The sequence below is a fragment of the Oncorhynchus nerka genome, linkage group LG9a (assembly GCF_034236695.1).
Source record: "Oncorhynchus nerka isolate Pitt River linkage group LG9a, Oner_Uvic_2.0, whole genome shotgun sequence".
Classification (NCBI taxonomy): Eukaryota; Metazoa; Chordata; class Actinopteri; order Salmoniformes; family Salmonidae; genus Oncorhynchus; species Oncorhynchus nerka.
This window is the reverse complement of record NC_088404.1, coordinates 7,796,110-7,815,086: the sequence shown is the minus strand read 5'-3', so window position 1 is coordinate 7,815,086 and position 18,977 is coordinate 7,796,110. Positions and strand designations below refer to the sequence as shown.

The 18,977-nt window shown below is 47.4% G+C and overlaps 1 protein-coding gene across 3 annotated transcripts in view; it reads right to left on the bottom strand.

The window, feature by feature from the left end:
- Positions 1-18,977, bottom strand: part of LOC135573323 (tetraspanin-18B-like) — a 171,982-nt gene that overhangs the window by 281 nt on the left and 152,724 nt on the right. For all 3 annotated transcript variants that reach the window (XM_065022277.1, XM_065022278.1, XM_065022279.1), the window contains exons 3-9: positions 15,791-15,886; positions 7,138-7,332; positions 4,454-4,528; positions 3,433-3,531; positions 3,015-3,191; positions 1,567-1,650; positions 1-1,132 (exon numbers count right to left, since the gene is read on the bottom strand). The exon at positions 1-1,132 is cut by the window's left edge and continues 281 nt beyond it. In XM_065022277.1, coding sequence (XP_064878349.1) covers positions 1,085-1,132; positions 1,567-1,650; positions 3,015-3,191; positions 3,433-3,531; positions 4,454-4,528; positions 7,138-7,332; positions 15,791-15,886 — 774 coding nt within the window. In that variant the 3' untranslated portion in view covers positions 1-1,084. The remainder of the gene's footprint in view (positions 1,133-1,566; positions 1,651-3,014; positions 3,192-3,432; positions 3,532-4,453; positions 4,529-7,137; positions 7,333-15,790; positions 15,887-18,977) is intronic.

Sequence of the window (18,977 nt, the reverse complement as noted above, 5' to 3'; positions counted from 1 at the left end):
AAGATGTTTAGGGGTAGAGAGGAGGGAGTGCGGTAGAAATAGATGGAAGAGCGGCGGGGTAGAGAGGAGGGAGTGCGGTAGAAATAGATGGAAGAGCGGAGGGGTAGAGAGGAGGGAGTGTGGTAGAAATAGATGGAAGAGCGGAGGGGTAGAGCGGAGGAAGTGGAACAGAAACAGCCAAAGTGTACAACACATATTTCTATATTACAGTCAAGCCAACTTTTTACTCAGTAGGTATAAATATTCTTCATCCAAAAATCAGTGTAATTCCTTCTGCTTTAGCCTGAGTCCCAGTTAGCTAGCGAGACAGCACAAACAGATCCGGGACTCAGGCTACTTTCGCTGCCAGGCAGGTTTCAACCGGGTCCTCTCCTTCACCAAGCCTTCCTTTAGACCTGGTCCACCAAACACCTGTTTCACTGTTTACACACAAATCACTTTACATGTTGTTGTTTTCTTGTTGTTCTTGTCTCTTTGCTCTCTCTATCCTGTTCTTTTAATCCTCACCCTGTACCTCAAAAGTCCAGCTGAGAAGTACGAGATGTTGATGTTGTTGTTGTGGTTGTTGTTGTTGTTGTTGTGGTTGTTGTGGTTGTTGTTGTAGTTGTTGTGGTTGTAGTTGTTGTAGTTGTTGTTGTTGTGGTAGTTGTTGTTGTGGTTGTTGTTGTGGTAGTTGTTGTTGTAGTTGTTGTGGTTGTTGTTGTTGTGGTTGTTGTGGTTGTAGTTGTTGTTGTTGTTGTGGTTGTTGTTGTAGTTGTTGTTGTAGTTGTTGTTGTTGTGGTTGTTGTTGTTGTGGTTGTTGTGGTTGTAGTTGTTGTTGTTGTTGTGGTTGTTGTTGTAGTTGTTGTTGTAGTTGTTGTTGTTGTGGTAGTTGTTGTTGTAGTTGTTGTTGTAGTTGTGGTTGTGGTTGTTGTAGTTGTTGTGGTTGTTGTTTGTTTGTTTGTTTTCTAACCAAATTGTTTTGCAGATACAAAAAGAACAACACATTTGTAAGTGTTAATTTTTCTCTTTTTTCGCCCCCTCCTGATTTCCCTTTTCTAGCTCCCATCCGCGCGGCTACAGCAGTCAGGCAGCAGTCAGGATCCTACTGGATCCCTCTGAACAGGCACATGGCAAACACCATGGCGAACAGCTGTAGACAAGACACAGGAGAGACAGAACAGCAGTCAGGCCACAGAACAAGAGATTATATGATTTAGTTCTGTCTTGACCTAATCCGTGGAATAGATTGGCATATCTATAGTTATTATACCCCAGCGGAGCCTCCTTGGTATGTAATCCTATGTAACATACTGTATGTTGTGTAACAGTCTTGCAACACCAATACTCTCCACCAGGGGGTGCTAAAGTACTGTGAAAAGTTTAGGAAGTGACATTCCCCAGTATGTCAGTGTTCCTGTGTATTATGTGCTATGTGTGTGTGTGTGTGTGTGGGGGGGGGGGTAATCTACAAAACCTCTAACGTTACTTAATCACATAAACCGATAAGGGTCAACAAAAAAGCTGGTTGATTTTGGGGGCTACTCACAAAATGTTTATTAACAGAAACAAAATACTGAATCCTACCTCAATGGTGAGCACCACGATGGCCAGAGCTCCGGCCACGTATATATAGAGCTCAAAGTAGTCAACCACAGCAGAGTAACAACCCTGCCGACACACAGAGAGAGATAGCACCATCAGACACCACTGGGCTCGGTAGCACCATCAGACACCACTGGGCTCGGTAGCACCATCAGACACCACTGGACTCAATAGCACCATCAGACACCACTGGACTCAATAGGACCATCAGACACCACTGGACTCAATAGGACCATCAGACACCACTGGACTCAATAGGACCATCAGACACCACTGAACTCAATAGGACCATCAGACACCACTGGACTCGGTAGGACCATCAGACACCACTGGACTCAATAGGACCATCAGACACCACTGGACTCAATAGGACCATCAGACACCACTGAACTCAGTAGGACCATCAGACACCACTGGACTCAATAGCACCATCAGACACCACTGGACTCAATAGCACCATCAGACACCACTGGACTCAATAGGACCATCAGACACCACTGGACTCAATAGGACCATCAGACACCACTGGACTCAATAGGACCATCAGACACCACTGGGCTCGGTAGCACCATCAGACACCACTGGACTCAATAGCACCATCAGACACCACTGGACTCAATAGGACCATCAGACACCACTGGACTCAATAGCACCATCAGACACCACTGGACTCAATAGGACCATCAGACACCACTGGACTCGGTAGGACCATCAGACACCACTGGACTCGGTAGGACCATCAGACACCACTGGACTCAATAGGACCATCAGACACCACTGGACTCAATAGGACCATCAGACACCACTGAACTCAATAGGACCATCAGACACCACTGGACTCGGTAGGACCATCAGACACCACTGGGTTCGGTAGGACCATCAGACACCACTGGGCTCGGTAGCACCATCAGACACCACTGGACTCAATAGGACCATCAGACACCACTGGACTCAATAGGACCATCAGACACCACTGGGCTCGGTAGGACCATCAGACACCACTGGGCTCGGTAGCACCATCAGACACCACTGGACTCAATAGGACCATCAGACACCACTGGACTCAATAGGACCATCAGACACCACTGGACTCAATAGGACCATCAGACACCACTGGACTCAATAGGACCATCAGACATCACTGGACTCAATAGGACCATCAGACACCACTGGACTCAATAGCACCATCAGACACCACTGGACACACACAACCACTACACACACACACACTACACACACACACACACACACACACACACACACACACACACACACACACACACACACACACACACAACCACTACACACACACACACTACACACTACACACACACACACACACACACACACACACACACACACACACACACACACACACACACACACACACACACACACACACACACACACACACACAGACCACTACACACCTTGTTGTTTCGGAAGAGCATTTTCCCCATTAGACACTCGTCCTGGTTGACGTATACCGAGTCTCCTGGTTGGCCGCCCCTCCTGCAGCAGGCTGCGGGGACCATCTCGTTGGGGTTGATCAACCGGAACAGGCTCTCCTCAAAGTCCTCTGGGCTGTTCACTCCACAGCAGTCAAACTGGGGGGGGGGCACAGAGGTTGATGGTTCAATTCCCACAGGAATCACATACAGATACGGAAGGGGAAAAAATACAGAGCCGCGTTAAGTGGCTTTGGTTGAAATTGTCCGTCGCAGGAAGTTTTGTATATATCTACCAAGTATCAGGGTTGGGTTCCAAGTCCATTTGAAGTCAGTCACATTCTGGAAGTGACCTGATTGGAATGGAATTGACCTCAACCTTACCGCGTATTGGCCTTACGCTGTTCATGACGGCGTTCCAGGTTCCGGTGAAGACATCAGTGTTGTTGTATCCCTGGTAGTGTCTCTTCAGCTCCTTAGTGAAGAACTCTCTGGTCAGCTAGACAGGAACATGGACGACGTTCATATTAGTTCTGTTATGGTCAGAGGGACTAGAGTACTGTATCATCATGATAACAGGAACAGTGGTTGTAGTGAAAACAGGAATAGTGGTTGTATTGGTTAACAGGAACAGTGGTTGTAGTGAAAACAGGAATAGTGGTTGTAGTGAAAACAGGAATAGTGGTTGTAGTGAAAACAGGAATAGTGGTTGTATTGGTTAACAGGAACAGTGGTTGTCATGATAACAGGAATAGTGGTTGTATTGGTTAACAGGAACAGTGGTTGTAGTGAAAACAGGAATAGTGGTTGTATTGGTTAACAGGAACAGTGGTTGTATTGGTTAACAGGAACAGTGGTTGTCATGATAACAGGAATAGTGGTTGTATTGGTTAACAGGAACAGTGGTTGTCATGATAACAGGAATAGTGGTTGTATTGGTTAACAGGAATAGTGGTTGTAGTGAAAACAGGAATAGTGTTTGTATTGAAAACAGGAATAGTGGTTGTATTGGTTAACAGGAACAGTGGTTGTATTGGTTAACAGAAACAGTGGTTGTCATGAGAACAGGAACAGTGTTTGTATTGGGTAACAGGAACAGTGTTTGTAGTGAAAACAGGAACAGTGGTTGTCATGATAACAGGAACAATGGTTGTATTGGTTAACAGGAATAGTGGTTGTATTGGTTAACAGGAACAGTGTTTGTAGTGAAAACAGGAACAGTGGTTGTATTGGTTAACAGGAACAGTGGTTGTATTGGTTAACAGGAATAGTGGTTGTATTGGTTAACAGGAACAGTGGTTGTATTGGGTAACAGGAACAGTGGTTGTCATGATAACAGGAACAGTGGTTGTCATGCTAACAGGAACAGTGGTTGTCATGATAACAGGAACAGTGGTTGGTCAGTGGTTCTAGGTACTCACATGCTCCCGGAATATGAAGGCCAAGATGGCTGCAGCCAACTCTGCCAGAAATATAACCAGGATGAGCATGAAGAACTGCAGGGACAAATGGGAGAGAGAGAGGGGGGTAGAGTGAAAGGAGAGAGAAGGAGAGAGAGAGAGAGAGAGAGAGAGAGAGAGAGAGAGAGAGAGAGAGGGAAAGGGGGTAGAGTGAAAGGAGAGAGAGAGAGGGGGGTAGAGTGAAAGGAGAGAGAAGGAGAGGGAGAGAGAGAGAGAGAGAGAGAGAGAGAGAGAGAGAGAAAGGGGGTAGAGTGAAAGGAGAGAGAGAGAGAGAGAGAGAGAGAGAAAGGGGTTAGAGTGAAAGGAGAGAGGGGGGTAGAGTGAAAGGAGGGAGAAGGAGAGGGAGAGAGAGAGAGAGAGAGAGAGAGAGAGAGAGAGAGAGAGAGAGAGAAGAGGGGGTAGAGTGAAAGTAGAGAGAGAGGGGGTTAGAGTGAAAGGAGAGAGAAGGAGAGAGAGGGGGTAGAGTGAAAGAAAAGAAGAGAGAAGGAGAGAGAGAGAGAGAGAGAGAGAGAGAGAGGAAGGGGGGGGTAGAGTGAAAGGAGAGAGAAGGAGAGAGAGGGGGGTAGAGTGAAAGGAGAGAGAGAAGGAGAGGGAGAGAGAGAGAGAGAGAGAGAAAGGGGGGTAGAGTGAAAGGAGAGAGAGAGAGAGGGGGTAGAGTGAAAGGAGAGAGAAGGAGAGGGAGAGAGAGAGAGAGAGAGAGAGAGAGAGAGAGAGAGAGAGAGAGAGAGAGAGAAAGGGGTAGAGTGAAAGGAGAGAGAGAGAGAGAGAGAGAGAAAGGGGTTAGAGAGAAGGAGAGAGGGGGTAGAGTGAAAGGAGAGAGAAGGAGAGAGAGGAGAGAGAGAGAGAGAGAGAGAGAGAGAGAGAAAAGGGGGTAGAGTGAAAGTAGAGAGAGAGAGGGGGTTAGAGTGAAAGGAGAGAGAAGGAGAGAGAGGGGGTAGAGTGAAAGAAAAGAAGAGAGAAGGAGAGAGAGAGAGAGAGAGAGAGAGAGAGGAAGGGGGGTAGAGTGAAAGGAGAGAGAAGGAGAGAGAGGGGGTAGAGTGAAAGGAGAGAGAAGGAGAGAGAGGGGGTAGAGTGAAAGGAGAGAAAAGGAGAGAGAGAGAGAGAGAGAGAAAAGGGGTGGAGTGAAAGGAGAGAGAAGGAGAGAGAGAAAGAGGGGGGTGGAGTGAAAGGAGAGAGAAGGAGAGAGAGGGGGGGTAGAGTGAAAGGAGAGAGAATGAGAGAGAGAGAGGGGGTAGAGTGAAAGGAGAGAGAAGGAGAGAGAGAGAGAGAGAGAGAGAGGGGGTAGAGTGAAAGGAGAGAGAAGGAGAGAGAGAGAGAGGGGGTAGAGTGAAAGGAGAGAGAAGGAGAGAGAGAGAGAGGAGGGGGGGTAGAGTGAAAGGAGAGAGAAGGAGAGAGAGAGAGAGAGAGAGGGGGGGGTAGAGTGAAAGGAGAGAGAAGGAGAGAGAGAGAGGGGGTAGAGTGAAAGGAGAGAGAAGGAGAGAGAGAGAGAGAGGGGGTAGAGTGAAAGGAGAGAGGAGAGAGATAATGGGGGAGAGAGAGGGGGGGTAGAGTGAAAGGAGAGAGAAGGAGAGAGAGAGAGAGAGAGAGGGGGTGGTAGAGTGAAAGGAGAGAGAAGGAGAGAGAGAGGGGGGGTAGAGTGAAAGGAGAGAGAAGGAGAGAGAGAGGGGGGTAGAGTGAAAGGAGAGAGGAGAGAGAGAGAAAGGGGGGTGGAGTGAAAGGAGAGAGAAGGAGAGAGAGAGAGGGGGGGGGTAGAGTGAAAGGAGAGAGAAGGAGAGAGAGAGAGAGGGGGGGTAGAGTGAAAAGAGAGAGAAGGAGAGAGAGAGGGGGGTAGAGTTAAAGGAGAGAGAAGGAGAGAGAGAGAGGGGGTAGAGTGAAAGGAGAGAGAAGGAGAGAGAGAGGGGGGGTGAGTAGAGTGAAAGGAGAGAGAAGGAGAGAGAGAGAGAGGGGGGGTAGAGTGAAAAGAGAGAGAAGGAGAGAGAGAGGGGGGTAGAGTTAAAGGAGAGAGAAGGAGAGAGAGAGAGGGGGTAGAGTGAAAGGAGAGAGAAGGAGAGAGAGAGAGAGAGAGAGGGGGGGTAGAGTGAAAGGAGAGAGAAGGAGAGAGAGAGAGGGGGTAGAGTGAAAGGAGAGAGAAGGAGAGAGAGAGAGAGGGGGGGTAGAGTGAAAGGAGAGAGGAGAGAGATAATGGGGGAGAGAGAGAGGGGGGGGGGTCGAGTGAAAGAAGAGAGAAGGAGACAGATAAAGGGAGAGAGAGAGAGTAACAGAGAGTGAGTGTCACTAAAAATCATAATCTGACAGAGCCCACTCAACATTAACTATGCATGAGGCCCTGCTACATGGGAGGCCTCAGGATGACAGGATGTTCTCTCTGTTCTACAATGGCTTCTTTCTGTCTCAGGCCACCATGACACGTCAAAAAATAAAATGCATGACCAAAGATACACTATATATACTGTATAGAACGAACAGACAAACATCAACACACACACACACACACACACACACACACACACACACACACACACACACACACACACACACACACACACACACACACACACACACACACACACACACACACACACACACTCATATATATATCCCCGCCGACACACGCAAACAGCCACCACCTGTGACAGTTGCCTTACAAAGAGGAGCAGACACTTGTTCTCCCGGATGGCTCCGCAGCAGCCCAGGAATCCCAGGAGGAAGAGCATTGCCCCCATGGCCAGGATGATGTAGACCCCAGTGAAGAGCAGAGGGTTGGCTGTAATGATCTCCCTGAAGCCTGTAGGATCCACCAGCACCCACACCCCTACACCCAGGAGGAAGGAGCCTCCCAGCTAAGAGAAAGAGAGGGTTTAGTTTAGGATTAGTGCTATCCGGTATCCTTGGGATAGTTTTGATATGAGCCATTCTGATTACCTAACCCTAACCCTAACCTTAACCCTCTGATTACCTAACCCTAACCTTAAGGTCATTTCCGGTCACAACTTGCAGGCTTGTTTTCGAGTTGCTGTGCGTTTTGTTGCCAACCTATTTTGCTACCTGACAACTTTACGGTTTTCACTTTTTAATTACCGTTCATATATTTATTTATTTTTTCCTCAACTTTTTCACTCCGGACGCTTTATCTGGACACAATTCGTCAGGACCTCCAACAGCCGAAGCTAAGTAGTAACATTAACATGATGCCTTCTAATTGCAGCCGCTGTGCTCGCCTTACGGCGAGGATAGCTGTACTGCAAGCCCAGCTTCAGACGCAATCGTTAGGCAAGGGTAATTTCAGTGTAGGAAAGGATGAAACAGCGTCTGTGCCACCAGTAAGTACAGATAGTAGTATAAATCCCCTGGCACAGTCCCCGCAGCCGGACAATTTTCTCACGGTTTCTGGAAGGAAATGCTGTAGGAACGCTCAACCGGTGTCGCTCATTCAGCCGACAGAAACTTTCAACCGGTTTTCCCCATTAAGCAGCGGGTCGGTGTCAGAGGCCGATTCTTCTCTGGTCTCTACTCCTCCCGTTACGGGGTCTGAGACGCCGAAGCTTCCCACCATTAGCTCTGACAAATTGAAAACTCTAGTCATTGGCGACTCCATTACCCGCAGTATTAGACTTAAGCCTGATGAATTTACTGTTTTAAATGAGGCCTCACCTCCTGGCTACACTAGTGACCATATCCCCCGTGCATCCCGCAAAGGCGGAGGTGTTGCTAACATTTACGATAGCAAATTTCAATTTACAAAAAAAAAAATGATGTTTTCGTCTTTTGAGCTTCTAGTCATGAAATCTATGCAGCCTACTCAATCACTTTTTATAGCTACTGTTTACAGGCCTCCTGGGCCATATACAGCGTTTCTCACTGAGTTCCCTGAATTCGGACCTTGTAGTCATTGCAGATAATATTCTAATCTTTGGTGACTTTAATATTCACATGGAAAAGTCCACAGACCCACTCCAAAAGGCTTTCGGAGCCATCATCGACTCAGTGGGTTTTGTCCAACATGTCTCTGGACCCACTCACTGTCATAGTCATACGCTGGACCTAGTTTTGTCCCATGGAATAAATGTTGTGGATCTTAATGTTTTTCCTCATAATCTTGGACTATCGGACCACCATTTTATTATGTTTGCAATTGCAACAAATAATCGGCTCAGACACCAAACCAAGGAACATCAAAAGTCGTGCTATAAATTCACAGACAACACAAAGATTCCTTGATGCCCTTCCAGACTCCCTCTGCCTACCCAAGGACGCCAGAGGACAAAAATCCGTTAACCACCTAACTGAGGATCTCAATTTAACCTTGCGCAATACCCTAGATGCAGTTGCACCCCTAAAAACTAAAAAAATGTCTCATAAGAAACTAGCTCCCTGGTACACAGAAAATACCCGAGCTCTGAAGCAAGCTTCCAGAAAATTGGAACGGAAATGGCGCCACACCAAACTGGAAGTCTTCCGACTAGCTTGGAAGGACGGTACCGTGCAGTACCGAAGAGCCCTTACTGCTGTTCGATCATCCTATTTTTCTAACTTAATTGAGGAAAATAAGAACAATCCGAAATTCCTTTTTGATACTGTCGCAAAGCTAACTAAAAAGCAGCATTCCCCAAGAGAGGATGACTTTCACTTTAGCAGTGATAAATTCATGAACTTCTTTGAGGAAAAGATTATGATTATTAGAAAGCAAATTACGGACTCCTCTTTAAACCTGCGTATTCCTCCAAACCTCAGTTGTCCTGAGTCTGCACAACTCTGCCAGGACCTAGGATCAAGAGAGACGCTCAAGTCTTTTAGTACTATATCTCTTGACACAATGATGAAAATAATCATGGCCTCTAAACCTTCAAGCTGCATACTGGACCCTATTCCAACTAAACTACTGAAAGAGCTGCTTCCTGTGCTTGGCCCTCCTATGTTGAACATAATAAACGGCTCTCTATCCACTGGATGTGTACCAAACTCACTAAAAGTGGCAGTAATAAAGCCTCTCTTGAAAAAGCCAAACCTTGACCCAGAAAATATAAAAAACTATCGGCCTATATCGAATCTTCCATTCCTCTCAAAATTTTAGAGAAGGCTGTTGCGCAGCAACTCACTGCCTTCCTGAAGACAAACAATGTATACGAAATGCTTCAGTCTGGTTTTAGACCCCATCATAGCACTGAGACGGCACTTGTGAAGGTGGTAAATGACATTTTAATGGCATCGGACCGAGGCTCTGCATCTGTCCTCGTGCTCCTAGACCTTAGTGCTGCTTTTGATACCATCGATCACCACATTCTTTTGGAGAGATTGGAAACCCAAATTGGTCTACACGGACATGTTCTGGCCTGGTTTAGATCTTATCTGTCGGAAAGATATCAGTTTGTCTCTGTGAATGGTTTGTCCTCTGACAAATGAACTGTAAATTTCGGTGTTCCTCAAGGTTCTGTTTTAGGACCACTATTGTTTTCACTATATATTTTACCTCTTGGGGATGTTATTCGAAAACATAATGTAAACTTTCACTGCTATGCGGATGACACACAGCTGTACATTTCAATGAAACATGGTGAAGCCCCAAAATTGCCCTCGCTAGAAGCATGTGTTTCAGACATAAGGAAGTGGATGGCTGCAAACTTTCTACTATTAAACTCGGACAAAACAGAGATGCTTGTTCTAGGTCCCAAGAAACAAAGAGATCTTCTGTTGAATCTGACAATTAATCTTAATGGTTGTACAGTCGTCTCAAATAAAACTGTGAAGGACCTCGGCGTTACTCTGGACCCTGATCTCTCTTTTGAAGAACATATCAAGACCATTTCGAGGACAGCTTTTTCCATCTACGTAACATTGCAAAAATCAGAAACTTTCTGTCCAAAAATGATGCAGAAAAATTAATCCATGCTTTTGTCACTTCTAGGTTAGACTACTGCAATGCTCTATTTTCCGGCTACCCGGATAAAGCACTAAATAAACTTCAGTTAGTGCTAAATACGGCTGCTAGAATCCTGACTAGAACCAAAAATTTGATCATATTACTCCAGTGCTAGCCTCTCTACACTGGCTTCCTGTCAAAGCAAGGGCTGATTTCAAGGTTTTACTGCTAACCTACAAAGCATTACATGGGCTTGCTCCTACCTATCTCTCTGATTTGGTCCTGCCGTACATACCTACACGTACGCTACGGTCACAAGACGCAGGCCTCCTAATTGTCCCTAGAATTTCTAAGCAAACAGCTGGAGGCAGGGCTTTCTCCTATAGAGCTCCATTTTTATGGAACAGTCTGCCTACCCATGTCAGAGACGCAAACTCGGTCTCAACCTTTAAGTCTTTACTGAAGACTCATCTCTTCAGTGGGTCATATGATTGAGTGTAGTCTGGCCCAGGAGTGGGAAGGTGAACGGAAAGGCTCTGGAGCAACGAACCGCCCTTGCTGTCTCTGCCTGGCCGGTTCCCCTCTTTCCACTGGGATTCTCTGCCTCTAACCCTGTTACGGGGCTGAGTCACTGGCTTACTGGGGCTCTCTCATGCCGTCCCTGGGGGGGTGCGTCACCTGGGTGGGTTGATTCACTGTTGTGGTCAGCCTGTCTGGGTTGGCGCCCCCCCCCTTGGGTTGTGCCGTGGCGGAGATCATTGTGGGCTATACTCGGCCTTGTCTCAGGATGGTAAGATGGTGGTTGAAGATATCCCTCTAGTGGTGTGGGGGCTGTGCTTTGGCAAAGTGGGTGGGGTTATATCCTTCCTGTTTGGCCCTGTCCGGGGGTGTCCTCGGATGGGGCCACAGTGTCTCCTGACCCCTCCTGTCTCAGCCTCCAGTATTTATGCTGCAGTAGTTTATGTGTCGGGGGGCTAGGGTCAGTTTGTTATATCTGGAGTACTTCTCCTGTCCTATTCGGTGTCCTGTGTGAATCTAAGTGTGCGTTCTCTAATTCTCTCCTTCTCTCTTTCTTTCTCTCTCTAGGAGGACCTGAGCCCTAGGACCATGCCCCAGGACTACCTGACATGATGACTCCTTGCTGTCCCCAGTCCACCTGGCCATGCTGCTGCTCCAGTTTCAACTGGCCTGGGCCCTAGGACCATGTCCCAGGACTACCTGACATGATGACTCCTTGCTGTCCCCAGTCCACCTGGCCATGCTGCTGCTCCAGTTTCAACTGTTCTGCCTTACTATTATTCAACCATGCTGGTCATTTATGAACATTTGAACATCTTGGCCACGTTCTGTTATAATCTCCACCCGGCACAGCCAGAAGAGGACTGGCCACCCCACATATGCTCTCTCTAATTCTCTCTTTCTTTCTCTCTCTCGGAGGACCTGAGCCCTAGGACCGTGCCCCAGGACTACCTGACATGATGACTCCTTGCTGTCCCCAGTCCACCTGATTGTGCTGCTGCTCCAGTTTCAACTGTTCTGCCTTATTATTATTCGACCATGCTGGTCATTTATGAACATTTGAACATCTTGGTCATGTTCTGTTATAATCTCTACCCGGCACAGCCAGAAGAGGACTGGCCACCCCACATAGCCTGGTTCCTCTCTAGGTTTCTTCCTAGGTTTTGGCCTTTCTAGGGAGTTTTTCCTAGCCACCGTGCTTTTACACCTGCATTGTTTGCTGTTTGGGGTTTTAGGCTGGGTTTCTGTACAGCACTTTGAGATATCAGCTGATGTACGAAGGGCTATATAAATAAATTTGATTTGATTTGAACCCTCTGATTACCTAACCCTAACCTTAACCCTCTGATTACCTAACCCTAACCCTAAACCTTAACCCTAAACCTTAACCCTCTGATTACATAACCCTAACCTTAACCCTCTGATTACCTAACTCTAACCTTAACCTTAACCCTTACCTTAACCCTTACCTAACCTTAACCCTTACCTTAACCCTTACCTAACCTTAACCCTTACCTTAACCCTTACCTAACCTTAACCCTTACCTAACCATAACCCCTACTCTAACCTTAACCTTAACCCTAACATAACCCTAACCCCTACTCTAACACTAACCCTTACCTTAACCCCTACTCTAACCACAACCATAACCCTTACCTAACCCCTACTCTAACTCTAACCCTTACCTAACCTTAACCCCTACTCTAACCACAACCATAACCCTTACCTAACCATAACCCCTACTCTAACTCTAACCCTTACCTAACCTTAACCCCTACTCTAACCGTAACCTTAACATAACCCTAACCCTAACACTAACCCTTACTTAACCCAACCCTTAGCCCCTACTCTAACCTTATTTTTTTTTTTTTATCTTTATTTAACCTTTATTTAACTAGGCAAGTCAGTTAAGAACAAATTCTTATTTTCAATGACGGCCTAGGAACAGCGGGTTAACTGCCTGTTCAGGGGCAGAACGACAGATTTGTACCTTGTCAGCTCGGGGGTTTGAACTTGCAACCTTCCGGTTACTAGTCCAAAGCTCTAACCACTAGGCTACCCTGCCCCTACTCTAACCCTAACCTTAACCCCTACTCTAACCTTAACCCCTACTCTAACCTTAACCCTTACCTAACCTCAACCTTAACCCTTACCTAACCTTAACCCTAACCTTAACCCTTACCTAACCATAACCTTAACCCAACCCTAACCATAACCTTAACCCCTACTCTAACCCCAACCATAACCCTTACCTAACCATAACCCCTACTCTAACCCTTACCTAACCCTAACCCTTACCTAAACCCTAACCTTAACCCTTACCTAACCTCAACCTTAACCCTTACCTAACCATAACCATAACCCCTACTCTAACCCTAACCTTAACCCTTACCTAACCTCAACCTTTACCTAACCATAACCTTAACCCCTACTCTAACCCTAACCTTAACCCTTACCTAACCTCAACCTTAACCCTTATCTAACCATAACCGTAACCCCTACTCTAACCCTAACCTTAACCCTTACCTAACCTCAACCTTAACCCTTACCTAACCCTAACCTTAACCCCTACTCTAACCTTAACCCTAACCTTAACCCTTACCTAACCTCAACCTCAACCTTAACCTTTACCTAACCATAACCTTAACCCAACCCTAACCATAACCTTAACCCTTACCTAACCTCAACCTCAACCTTAACCCTTACCTAACCCTAACCTTAACCCCTACTCTAACCCTAACCCTAACCTTAACCCTTACCTAACCCTAACCTTAACCCTTACCTAACCATAACCTTAACCCCTACTCTAACCCCAACCATAACCCTTATCTACCCCCAACCTTAACCCTTTAAATGTCAACTTGAAATGGGTGACGTCAGAGTTGGGACGTCCCAAGGATCCCAGATAGCACAGACTATTCGTTTTGTTTATATGCGCATAATTCATTACAATTAATGGAAGAAAGAGAACACAGGTGGGAAACCCTTAAGACAGGCCAATGAAAACCTCCCGAAAGAGGGAGGGAGAAGGGGATGGGGGAGAGGGAAGGAGGGAGAGGGAGGGATGGAGGGAGAGGGAATGGGGAGAGGGAATGGGGAGAGGGAAGGATGGGGGGAGAAGGGGATGGGGAGAGGTAAGGATGGGGGGAGAAGGGGATGGGGGAGAGGGAAGGATGGAGGGAGAAGGGGATGGGGAGAGGGAGGAGGGAGGAGGGAGAGGGAAGGATGGGGGGAGAAGGGGATGGGGAGAGGGAGGAGGGAGGAGGGAGAGGGAAGGATGGGGGAGAAGGGGATGGGGAGAGGGAGGAGGGAGAGGGAAGGATGGGGAGAAGGGGATGGGGAGAGGGAGGAGGGAGAGGGAAGGATGGGGGGAGAGGGAATGGGGAGAGGGAAGGATGGGGGGAGCAGGGGATGGGGAGAGGGAGGAGGGAGTGGAAGGATGGGGGAGAAGGGGAGAGGGAGGAGGGAGGAGGGAGAGGGAAGGATGGGGGAGAGGGAATGGGGAGAGGGAAGGATGGGGGAGAAGGGGAGAGGGAGGAGGGAGGAGGGAGAGGGAAGGATGGGGGGAGAGGGAATGGGGAGAGGGAAGGATGGGGGGAGAAGGGGATGGGGAGAGGGAGGAGGGAGAGGGAAGGATGGGGGAGAAGGGGATGGGGAGAGGGAGGAGGGAGAGGGAAGGATGGGGGAGAAGGGGATGGGGAGAGGGAGGAGGGAGGAGGGAGAGGGAAGGATGGGGGGAGAAGGGGATGGGGAGAGGGAGGAGGGAGAGGGAAGGATGGGGGAGAGGGAATGGGGAGAGGGAAGAGAGGGAAGGATGGGGGAGAAGGGGATGGGGAGAGGGAGGAGGGAGGAGGGAGAGGGAAGGATGGGGGGAGAAGGGGATGGGGAGAGGGAGGAGGGAGAGGGAAGGATGGGGGAGAGGGAATGGGGAGAGGGAGGGGATCATTGGGGCATTTTTAGTAGGTTAATTAATTAATTGGTTGGGATCGTTGGTTAATTTAAAAAATATATATATCATGGGTGGTCAGTCCTTGTGTCTATGAATTTGAGAGTGGTTATAATTCTCCATTCCATCCCTCAGATGTTTTTACCAAAACAGATAACGGTTGTATTTAGGTGAGGACATTTGCAATAGGCTACATATTGTTCAAACATTAACATACTATATAAACTCTCCCCTAGCCAAAATAAAACCTCAAAATAGTTAACCATTGAGGATGAAAGGAAGGAGAGAGAGAGAGAGAGAGAGAGAGAGAGAGAGAGAGAGAGAGAGAGAGAGAGAGAGAGAGAGAGAGCTGAGAAGAGAGCTGAGAAGGAGGAATGAGGGGAGCTGGAGAGGTCTTCTAGTCTTTATGTCTCAGCAGGGGGTTAAGGCCTATAACGTAGGTCAGTGGGGTGCTTCAGCTACCTTTCTGCCTTTCCTCCAACTCTCAAAGTGAATCCCCCCTTCCCTCCTCCCCCTCTTCACCCCCATCCTCCCTCTATCACTAAACCCCAGTGGGTGACTCTCCATTGATTAAGGATAAAGGGGGATATTGAGGAGGAGGGGAGGGGGGTAGAGCAGCCTCATACATTCACTTCTAATACCATCTCTTCCTCCCGGGAAATAATTGGGTTTCTTCGATGAATGTCACGTTTAAAAAAAATATTTAAAAAATGTGTTAAATGTTTATAGCTATAGTGGCAATTTATTTTGGATGCACGGAGGTTTAGAGAGTCCATGTTATTGCCTCGTGGGAGGATCTGTTTGTCTGAGAAAGGAAACGATGACAAATGTTTCTCAAGCCTGAGACCAAAGGCCTGCAACTAAATCTGCCTCAAAAAATGTGATTGCTTCAATCGCATCAAATGGGTGGAGTGCTGTTAACAACGACGTGTATGTAGGTACTATAGTGAGAAAAGCACACCAGGAGAATACTTACGAAGATGAGGAAGTTGAAGACGAACATGAGGTATTTGATACAGCTCAGACAGTCTCCGTCCATGGCTGTTCCTCTCGCTGAAGCCTCCCCTAACCCCTGAGAGACAGAGAGAACACACAGAAACAGGTTAATGCGTTATGCCAATGCTTGCACACGACACAGGTACAGACCAGTCAGTCGAACAAGATTCTGTTCTGCCAAGAGAACACACACACATTTTATAGATTCTGCCGCAGCCACACAGACGCACGCATGCACCTTACACACACACTCTACACACACTCTACACACACACTCTACACACACACACACACACACACACACACACACACACACACACACACACACACACACACACACACACACACTATACATACACATATAGACAGACCAGTCACTTAATTTGGTTCTGTCAAGAAAACACAAAACTCAAAGCTCCCACTTTTTTTTAATTACTTTTTTTCCTGTCAAATGTAGCACGCACGAAGTGAGTATCTAGCCCACACAGGCGTGTATTTTCAGCCAATACAATCTCGACAGGAAAAAACAGACACATTATCTCCACAGGATATCCTGCGCCAGCAACACTTTCTCCACCATCCCCAGAAACCAGAACCCTACAGTACAGGTTGGGGCAGCAACACGTCTGTAATGTCACAACCACATACCTCAAATTGTAACTGACAACGTAGGTTCATATTTACTAGCAAAACTATCCCCCTTTCAGACTGAACCAAACAGCATCCATCCCTCTTTCAGACTGAACCAAACATCATCCATCCCTCTTTCAGACTGAACCAAACATCATCCATCCCTCTTTCAGACTGAACCAAACAGCATCCATCCCTCTTTCAGACTGAACCAAACATCATCCATCCCTCTTTCAGACTGAACCAAACATCATCCATCCCCCTTTCAGACTGAACCAAACAGCATCCATCCCTCTTTCAGACTGAACCAAACATCATCCATCCCCCTTTCAGACTGAACCAAACATCATCCATCCCCCTTTCAGACTGAACCAAACAGCATCCATCCCTCTTTCAGACTGAACCAAACATCATCCATCCCTCTTTCAGACTGAACCAAACATCATCCATCCCTCTTTCAGACTGAACCAAACATCATCCATCCCCCTTCAGACTGAACCAAACAGCATCCATCCCCTTTCAGACTGAACCAAACAGCGTCCATCCCCCGTCAGACTGAACCAAACATCATCCATCCCTCTTTCAGACTGAACCAAACATCATCCATCCCCCTTCAGACTGAACCAAACATCATCCATCCCTCTTTCAGACTGAACCAAACATCATCCATCCCCCTTCAGACTGAACTAAACAGCATCCATCCCCTTTCAGACTGAACCAAACAGCATCCATCCCCCTTCAGACTGAACCAAACAGCATCCATCCCCCTTCAGACTGAACCAAACAGCATCCATCCCCCTTCAGACTGAACCAAACATCATCCATCCCCCTTCAGACTGAACCAAACATCATCCATCCCCCTTCAGACTGAACTAAACAGCATCCATCCCCTTTCAGACTGAACCAAACAGCATCCATCCCTCTTTCAGACTGAACTAAACAGCATCCATCCCCTTTCAGACTGAACCAAACATCATCCATCCCCCTTCAGACTGAACTAAACAGCATCCATCCCCTTTCAGACTGAACCAAACAGCATCCATCCCCTTTCAGACTGAACCAAACAGCATCCATCCCCTTTCAGACTGAACCAAACAGCATCCACCCTCCTTCAGACTGAACTAAACATCATCCATCCCCCTTCAGACTGAACTAAACAGCATCCATCAGACAGGATTAGACAGGTTCAAATCACAGCTGAGGCTCCAGTCATCTCACCTGCTGCTCAAATCCCTCAAAGCCCTGGATCGATAGATAGTGCCCTGGTCTTAAACCACTGACTCAAGAGAGTACCTCAGAGTGTGAAGAGAGAGAGAGAGAGTGCCTCAGATTGAGAAGAGAGAGAGTGCCTCAGAGTGAGAAGAGAGAGAGAGAGTACCTCAGTGTGAAGAGAGAGAGTGCCTCAGAGTGAGAAGAGAGAGAGAGTGCCTCAGAGTGAGAAGAGAGAGAGAGTGCCTCAGAGTGGTGTGAAGAGAGAGAGAGAGTGCCTCAGATTGAGAAGAGAGAGAGAGTGCCTCAGAGTGAGAAGAGAGAGAGAGTGCCTCAGAGTGAGAAGAGAGAGAGAGTACCTCAGTGTGAAGAGAGAGAGAGAGTGCCTCAGATTGAGAAGAGAGAGAGAGTGCCTCAGAGTGAGAAGAGAGAGAGTGCCTCAGATTGAGAAGAGAGATAGAGAGAGAGTGCCTCAGTGAGAAGAGAGAGAGAGTGCCTCAGAGTGAGAAGAGAGATAGAGAGAGAGTGCCTCAGTGAGAAGAGAGAGAGAGTGCCTCAGAGTGAGAAGAGAGATAGAGAGAGAGTGCCTCAGAGTGAGAAGAGAGAGAGAGTGCCTCAGAGTGAGAAGGAGATGTTCACAGAGTGCCTCAGAGTGAGAAGAGAGAGAGAGTGCCTCAGAGTGAAAAGAGAGATAGAGAGAGAGTGCCTCAGAGTGAAAAGAGAGAGAGAGAGAGAGTGCCTCAGAGTGAAAAGACAGAGAGTGATGATCTGGTGCTTCTGTCCCCAACCAAGGAGGGCCTACAGCAGCACCTAGATCTTATGCACAGATGCTGTCAGACCTGGGCCCTGACAGTAAATCTCAGTAAGACCAAAATAATGGTGTTCCAAAAAGGTCCAGTCACCGGGACCACAAATACAAATTCCATCTAGACACTGTTGCCCTAGAGCACATAAAAAACTATACATACCTTGGCCTAAACATCAGCGCCACAGGTAACTTCCACAAAGATGTGAACGATTACATTTACATTTACATTTAAGTCATTTAGCAGACGCTCTTATCCAGAGCGACTTACAAATTGGTGCATTCACCTTATGACATCCAGTGGAACAGTAGTGCATCTAAATCTTTTAAGGGGGGGTGAGAGGGATTACTTTATCCTATCCTGGTATTCAGGGAAAGAGGTGGGGTTTCAGGTGTCTCCGGAAGGTGGTGATTGACTCCGCTGTCCTGATTTTTGAGGGAGTTTGTTCCACCATTGGGGGCCAGAGCAGCGAACAGTTTTGACTGGGCTGAGCGGGAACTGTACTTCCAGTGGTAGGGAGGC